We start from the raw sequence: 7860 nt of genomic DNA, 5'->3' as shown, positions 1-7860 counted from the left end.
TCTTGCTGGAAATATTCTCCGGTCAAAATTGTACACCGACTCCCTTCGATGAAAGAGCCCGAAAGCTTTCAATCACAACGCGAATGTGAAGGAAGATTAAGTGAAACATACAGAAATAGGTTTGCGTAGAGCAGTTTATTTCCAAATTCCAAATATAAAAACGAACGTCGCTCTCCTTGAGGTAGGTGGGAGAAGGCTCTCAGTCTCTCACCCTACACTATATAAGAAAGAGAAGGCTCGGCAACCACTCCAAGTCTTACAACTCAGAGCTCCTCTGTCCTACCCGGGGTTAAGTGTTCAGCTACTTAGTCTCGCCGGCAAGCCATGGGCCCTCTCCCGGAATTGGCGACGATGACTCAGAACGACGCCTGCAACTACGCCATGCAGCTCGCGAGCGCCTCCGTCCTCCCCATGACTCTCAAGGCAGCGATCGAGCTCAACCTTCTCGAGATCATCCGCCGCGCCGGCCCCAACGCGGAGCTTTCCCCCGAAGAGATTGTCGACCAGCTTCCGACCGAGAACCCAGAAGCCGCGACCACAGTCGACCGCATCCTCCGCCTCCTCGCGAGCTACTCGATCCTCTCCTGCTCCCTCGCCAAGGCCCAGGACGGAACGGCCCGACGGCGTTACGGGCTGGCCCCCGTTTCGACCTTCCTCACGTCCAACGAGGACGGCGTGTCTCTCTCCGCCCTGGTCCTCATGAACCAGGACAAGGTCCTCATGGAGAGCTGGTACCATCTGAAAGAGTCGGTTTTGAACGGCGGGATCCCGTTCAACAAGGCCTACGGCGTGTCGGCGTTCGAGTTCCACGGGACGGACCCGAGATTCAACAAGGTGTTCAACGCCGGCATGTCCAACCACTCCGCCATCACCATGAAGAAGATGCTGGAGGTGTACCGCGGGTTCGAAGGGGTCGACGTCTTGGTCGACGTCGGCGGCGGCGTGGGGGCCTCCCTCGGCATGATCGTCTCCGCCCACCCGTCCGTCAAAGGACTCAACTTCGATCTCCCTCACGTGATCTCCGAGGCGCAGAGCTTCCCCGGAGTGGAGCACGTCGGAGGCGACATGTTCGAGAGCGTGCCGAGCGGGGACGCCATTTTCATGAAGGTGAGCTCGTATAACTTCTCTGAAACGCGACCCTCTGTGTTTTGTCTTCGATCGATTTAACGAGGCTGTTGATAACGCTTCTTCAGTGGATTCTTCACGACTGGAGCGACGAGCACTGCCTGAAGCTGCTGAACAACTGCCGGGAAGCGCTGCCAGAGAAGGGAAAGGTTATTGTGATGGAGGGTATCCTGCCTGAGGTTCCGGAGACGAGCAAGGAGGCGCAGGCTCTCTTCCATGTGGACCTCATCATGCTTGCCCACAACCCCGGCGGCAAAGAGAGGACGGAGAAGGAGTTCGAATCGCTCGCGAAGAAGGCCGGCTTCTCTGGCTTCGCCAAGGTCTGCTCGGCCTTTGGAGTCTGGATCATGGAATTTACCAAGTGATCCACCTGGTTTTCCGCTGATCGTAACATCTATATCTGCCTTAAAAGAAGCAGCCCCTTGCTGTTTCTTCTGGGTCAGGAACATCAGTCATCCGTTTTGTATTATTGGAATTTTGCCGTCGGCTTTATAATATGTTATTTTTTTCGACAAACACTCTCTGTTACTATCTTGGTGATGGTGTTAGGCCCCTAACTAGGCGTCATTCCCTGCCCAGAGGTCTGCATGCTTATTGGGAGGGCGTGTCCGTTAAAGGACTGAGTCATTATGGGTAGCGATGCCCAAATACCTGATCTTTCAGGCCATTGCAACTGTCGATGGTGATTCATGGCAGACTGTGCACGTGCCCGTCTGCGCCCAAGGCGGGACAGATCAGGTACGGTCCGCGCGTGCTAGGAGCGCGCGCTGAATGGCCGCGCGGGCAGTGCGCGCATTGCGTGTGCAGGGCACGGGGCTAGGAGACATCCCGCCAGGAGACTAAGGAATGTGGCGCACTGAGAGCGCCGAGACGGCACAGCGGGCGCGTAGCGCTCATGCAGGTAGTGTTGGGCGTGTTGTGCCCAGCTTGGGGGCATCGAATGCGGCGGCGTCGCGCGGAGTGCGCGCTAGAGTTTTGACACGGGCGCTGGTGGCGTGTGTGATCGCTAAGGCAGGGGTGGTGTGTGTGATTGCCAGGCCCGCGGGCGAGCGGCGCTCGGCCCGGCGCACTTGTGTAGCGGCAGAGCGGGCGTGCGCGTGCGGAGCGGCGGCCCTGAGGCGGTGTGGTGACATTACCTCGTCGCAAGGCGCCTCGTCTGGTTCGTTGTATCATCCCTCGTCTTCCCCCATGTAATTATCCCCAATGATGATGTACTCTTTGTGATATGAATGCAATGTCCCTATTCACTGATGGTGCCTAGCACCGCCATCTCCTCTAACCCTTTTTATGCGATCTTAAGCAATTACAAAGGCTTTCGCTGCAAGAGATCAAGGCTGCTCACTTTTCTGCTCCAAGCACTGAGACCGGCACATGCCAATTTCGATCAAGAAACCTAGCTCAAGATTTGACCGTGTGACAGATGGACATACGCTCTTATTATCCCGGTGGGTAACACAAATGATGCACTGCTAAAACTTCTACCAAATCTATTGTTTCTTCTGTAGTTAATTATATTTGTAACTAAAACTACATGAATATTTAGAAGTAGTAAGATGTTAGGAATATATATTAGTGAGACCATATACTTAAAGAAGAAACCGAATAATCCTGGTGGTAGATAAGTGTCCAAGGAGAGCCCTTTACCCTTCAACCTTCCTCTTCGTTTCTCAAATCCCATATTGCTAGACTTTCTCTGCACATTTTTCTGTCTCAACTCTTTATAAACTTTTCATCCCAGATAGAAATACAAATCCATTATGAGAAAACCTTTGAATTTATTTATCATATATTTTTATTCTTATATTAAATTAACACTAGGTTGAAATACCTTGGTTCTATGGCCTTTGGAAATTCAAATCTAGCTTAAGCAGTAAAACTTTTAAAAATAGTTTCAAGCTAATAAATTTCAAGAATTCAGTGTAATGGTGCTCCGGCCAAGTACGGGCCTCAAACAGAGTAGAGCCCGCCCAAACTGAGAATCTGAAAAAAATACACCTATAGTATTTTAGTAAATGAAAAAAAACGCTGTGAGACGAGAGAAGGTGGGTAAATCAAGAAATTCTCCGAAGGGCCGAGTTTACGAGCAGGGTACAAAGTAATGTAAACATATCCTGGGAACATCCATTCAATGTAAGGTACTAAGTAATGAACCACAGCAGAGGAGAAAGGACAGATCGCGTGCGATCTTTGATATACAAAACTATGCCAATTAATGATCTAGTAACCAATTGATGGAGAAGGAGAAATACAAGGTATAGAAATGGTAGATAAGAGAAATAATGAGGGAAAATATTGAGAAGATACATATACTTAGGAAGCCATAAGGAAAATGGAAGGATGATTTAGTGAATGATTGGCCACACAGTCATTATAATAGTGTGAATACAATGTAGGGACAATGAATTATTCGATTAACAATTTGACAATGGAGGAGGAAGTGTAATAACAAAGAAGTCATCTTGGATCATCAAATGACACCAGGATCAGGTGATTTCCTGAAAATAAATCATTCTATTGTTTCTAAAACAACTTCAGTTTTACTACAACTTACAAAACCAAGAAACTTCATGGGTCTTTAAATCACTTAGTCCACTCAGTAAAACTTTTCACTCTTTGGTTCCTATTATTTATATACTTCATTTGGTTAATTTATGGATTTGAGAAATATAAACGTATAGGAGATATAAAGAAAGAAATCCTTGGTATTTAAGATTCAAACTTTGTGGGGATCATCAGATATCACTTTTCAAATTTTGATGAATTTGAGTTATTGATAAGCTACATCGACCCGCCTCAATGGTAATGATACAATTGGGGGGCCCACTCATTATGTGCAAAGTGCCCTACTGTCAGCCTCAAGCACAATAATTCACACAACCATATGCAGATTTGATGCCGAACATCGCTAGGACGTCATCTGGTCGGCACTGAGTATGATGGCTCGGTACTGATAAGGGATGGTGGTATCGAACGTCCACGGTGCCGTCGTCCGACAAGGAAACCGTAACGGGTCGATGTAACCATGATGTGAGGATGAGTCCCCTTTCGTACGTGTAGGCTTCGACTCGAGGGAGGCGCTGAGCTTCTAGCTTTGATGGAGTTGTTGGGTGACGGCTACAGTGGCCTCTCGAACCTCGTCAGAGCGGCGAAGGTGCCTACGGCCAGATAAAATCAATCCGTAGGGCTCGCACGTAACAGACGGTCTCGTCTGTCTCGACAAGACACTCAAATATGTTGTAGTTTTCTCTCAAAATCTCTCTCACCTACCTAGCCCGAGCATAGTGGAATCATACTACAAATAGTAATTAAACGAGCAGCGGAAGAGGACGGCGTACCTCATCGACACGTGGCTCGTCGTGCAGTGTCGTCGACGGTCGGAGACGATCTGAGCGGCTGTGGCAGCGAGTCGTCGGAGAGATCACGGCCACTCGATGAGCAAAGGGCGATGCTGGAGCTACTGGTAAAGGGCGGAGAACCAGTGGAGTAGGCAAGACTCGAGCAGGTCTGCTAGGGCCGATAGAGTGACGATTCAGTAGTCAGCTAGGCAGGTGGATTAGCAGGGCCAGCGGCAGCGGTTAACCAGCTGCAGGTTCGATTGCTTACGACGGCTGGCGATTGTTGGTGAGCAAGGTGGTTGCTTGTCGGGGACGGCAGTTGCAGAGAGCTTTCAACCTGCATAGATCAGGCAAGTCATCACAGAATGCTGTCACTGTTCATTGAAACAGGAAGCACTTCTCGAAGTCGAGCTCGATGCAATAGTGACGGAGTGTTCCTCAACCATCAGTCAAGATCCAAGGTCACCAGTTTCCAGTCCACGGTTCCCGTAGGTTAAGAAGGTCACCGGCAAGGTCAAATGATTCTACATTCGATGGATGCTTCCAGCAGGTCAGCATCTTGGGAAAGATTTCCCTCCCCCCCCATCGGCGCTTCAACGTATCCAGATTCATCGATTGAAGTCCCGATTCCCAGCTCTACGACCAGGCGAGACCCTCTTACACGTCAAGTTTGCATCGTGGACGGTTGCAGCAGAAGATTTCAAGTCGTAGACGGCGCAGAATTACACCGTTGACTGTGGATTCCTCACACCCAGGATCCAACGACGTAACATCTTGGATGTGGGGTTGATGAACCCACCGATCTCTAGCACAGTCACCGTTTCACCCAGAGTTCTACCCGGCTTGAAAGGCACAGGTTCACCAATCTGCTGAAAGGGGGGCGACGTTCGTTCCAACCAATTCTTGGGGAAAATTTTGAGCAGCAATGGAATTTGGGGATGTGGGCGATCGAAATCCCAGATGACAATTAGAGAAGAGGGGGTGGGGGGAAGATCTTCCCTTCCTCCTTCCTTGGCATCCTGTCCAGCCCCCTTGGCTTTGTCCTCTTCCTCTCCCTTTTCAGATTCCTCGTTGAAGGGGGGGTGAGACCAGACAAACAACGAAAATTCTTCTTCTTCTTGTACCTGGCCTAACGAGCTAGGGCGCCCCATCTTCCCTTATAAAGGGGAAGAGGTCAACTGGGCCTCCTTAACTGGGTCAACAAGGTGGGGAGCAGGGTCTACTAAAGGGGCCCTTATATAATGGGGCCCCTCATTACAAAATTAAAGCGGAAATTAAAAATAAAAAAGGGAGGGGATCCAAAATAGCTAACAACCCCTCCCGTGACGATGACAAAGGACGTAGGGACCTGTCACGAATGCAACGAAAAAATACAATGACGAGATGGGAATACATAAAACACGAGAGAGAATGATGAAGACGAAAAGCGATAATTGATCAATTTTCATCCGAGCTTTGACGACCGTGATGAGCGGTGCGGACGACGTCATCAACGATCTTTGATGACGATCAAGATTATTACTCTCCAAATCAAAGCCTAACATTCTGATTAAAATATGATTTCTCTCAATGTCCATAATGAATTCACTTGACAAAAAATAATTGAAAGCATTAATCCAAAAGGCTAGCACCTTCGTAGTGATCGTTTTCTTATCATGGCGCCATAAAGGAATTGTTTGGCTTTGACAGATTTTATACTGAAACCTATCATTGAATCCCATTTCTCAAATATTTAGTTCATGTATATTTCATAATTTTAATAATGTAATTTTATATTTCATAGACTGGTTTTAATAAATAAAAACTTGTCACCATAACAGTACATCTTAAGGCATATGTGTTTTGCTTATTTATTTACCATTAAGAATTACCACAATTAGTAGATAAAAATATTTCACACTAATACCCATTCTCAAAGGCATTCTTTATAATTTCAAGAAACCATTATAATACCAAAAATTAGTATGACATTTAAAATTAATTTATAAAAATCTCAAAATCCTTAAAAGTAAAAAATCCAAGGAATAAAAAATCATAATATCATCCTAAGATAAGAATAATGCTTTGAAACTTGGTAACATACATATATGATCATTCAGATTCTCATAAAAATGCAAAATCAGTTATACTGGAGCAACTATTACCATACTATTACTCTTTGAAGCTGGGTTTATTTCTTGTCCCCTAATAAAGATCATAATATTCAAGTCTCATATGAAAATATCGCTACATGCATATAAAAAGTATATTCTAATATTCCCTTTAGTATGAAAATATCTATGATGTCCAAGGCACGATCCCTTTGTCCCAAGGAAGAAGGACCCGTTATTGACTTCTTCATCAATTTGAATTAATCTATCAAATCTTTAAAATAAGTGTAATAATCTTAATGCATGATACACATGGAAGAAAATAAATTTGTCTTTTAGTTCTGTTTTCTCCTGAACAAACATTGTATAATATTTTAAGTATGCATGAATGCATAGAATAATCAATTAACTTTCACTCTGATCATAAGTCCTAGGTGATAGATGCCATATCATCTTGTATGGAAGAATTTATAGTAAGACATTTATCAAAGTAAGACACATAAGGGTTTTATTCTCTCATTTTTTAATTAGTTCTTCCTTTTACATTTGCATTTTTTGGCGAGAGAAGAAAAAAAAAAACTATTAACGTTTTGATCAAATATAGAGATGAAACAATAAATGGAGAAGATTAAATTGTAATTATTTTATGGAATTGATACTATAGATAGTTATTTCCATTTACTTACAGGAATATCATTGATGGTCCTTACATGAATTCCATTTATTCTTGCAGTTGTCAATGGGATGGGACAAGTACAATACCATATTCAGGTTCTAAGCTCCTTGATCACAGATACCCATACCTTGAGGAATATCATTTCATCTCTCCATTCTCCCTTATTTCAAATTTATCCTGAAAATTCATGAGATAATATTCTAACATTATTCATATTCTTTTTGGTTTTCATCAGAAAATATAGCTCATAAAATTGATGTAAATATGTATGAAAAACATATGTACATAATGAAAATTTTAATTTGTTAATAAATATTATACTGCTCCATTTTAAAAGATTTTTTCACTCAAATACTAGTATCATTCAAATATAAAAACATGCATTATCCCTAATTATAGAAGGAAAAAATTGGGAAGACATGAAGCGAACCATGTGTCTTAAGATGATATTTTTTAATATTTGGTCCTATTTCTTATTTTGGATTTTTGATATCTCTTGTTTAGCTGGTTACAAAAATAGAACCACTAAATATGAGGAAAAGGTCACAGTTTCTACTTGGCCGTCATTTATTCAAAATAAAGGATAACTAGTGGTCCAAAATATTATTAACAAATAATGAAAAAATTTTGCATG

General features: G+C 44.2%; 1 protein-coding gene and 1 long non-coding RNA gene across 3 annotated transcripts; one reads left to right on the top strand and one right to left on the bottom strand.

Annotated features, from left to right (window-relative positions):
* Nucleotides 1–242: 242 nt before the first annotated feature.
* LOC144716797 (caffeic acid 3-O-methyltransferase-like) lies at nucleotides 243–1641 on the top strand. Its single transcript, XM_078592039.1, has 2 exons — nucleotides 243–1107; nucleotides 1194–1641. Exons 1-2 carry the CDS (start codon nucleotides 325–327, stop codon nucleotides 1488–1490), a joined length of 1080 nt encoding a protein of 359 aa, XP_078448165.1. The 5' UTR covers nucleotides 243–324; the 3' UTR covers nucleotides 1491–1641.
* Nucleotides 1642–3854: 2213 nt separating this feature from the next.
* On the bottom strand, nucleotides 3855–5576 carry LOC144715250 (uncharacterized). Of its 2 annotated transcripts, XR_013584563.1 has the most exons (3): nucleotides 4729–5576; nucleotides 4461–4629; nucleotides 3855–4280 (listed from the first exon to the last, which is right to left on the bottom strand). It is a non-coding gene; the product is annotated as an uncharacterized LOC144715250 (long non-coding RNA). The 2 variants fall into 2 exon arrangements; XR_013584562.1 differs by having other exon boundaries at nucleotides 4461–5576.
* Nucleotides 5577–7860: the final 2284 nt, after the last annotated feature.

This window comes from Wolffia australiana, chromosome 2, assembly GCF_029677425.1.
Source record: "Wolffia australiana isolate 7733 chromosome 2, ASM2967742v1".
Taxonomy (NCBI): Eukaryota; Viridiplantae; Streptophyta; class Magnoliopsida; order Alismatales; family Araceae; genus Wolffia; species Wolffia australiana.
The sequence above is the reverse complement of the archived record's forward strand: the minus strand, read 5'-3'. Positions and strand labels throughout refer to the sequence as shown.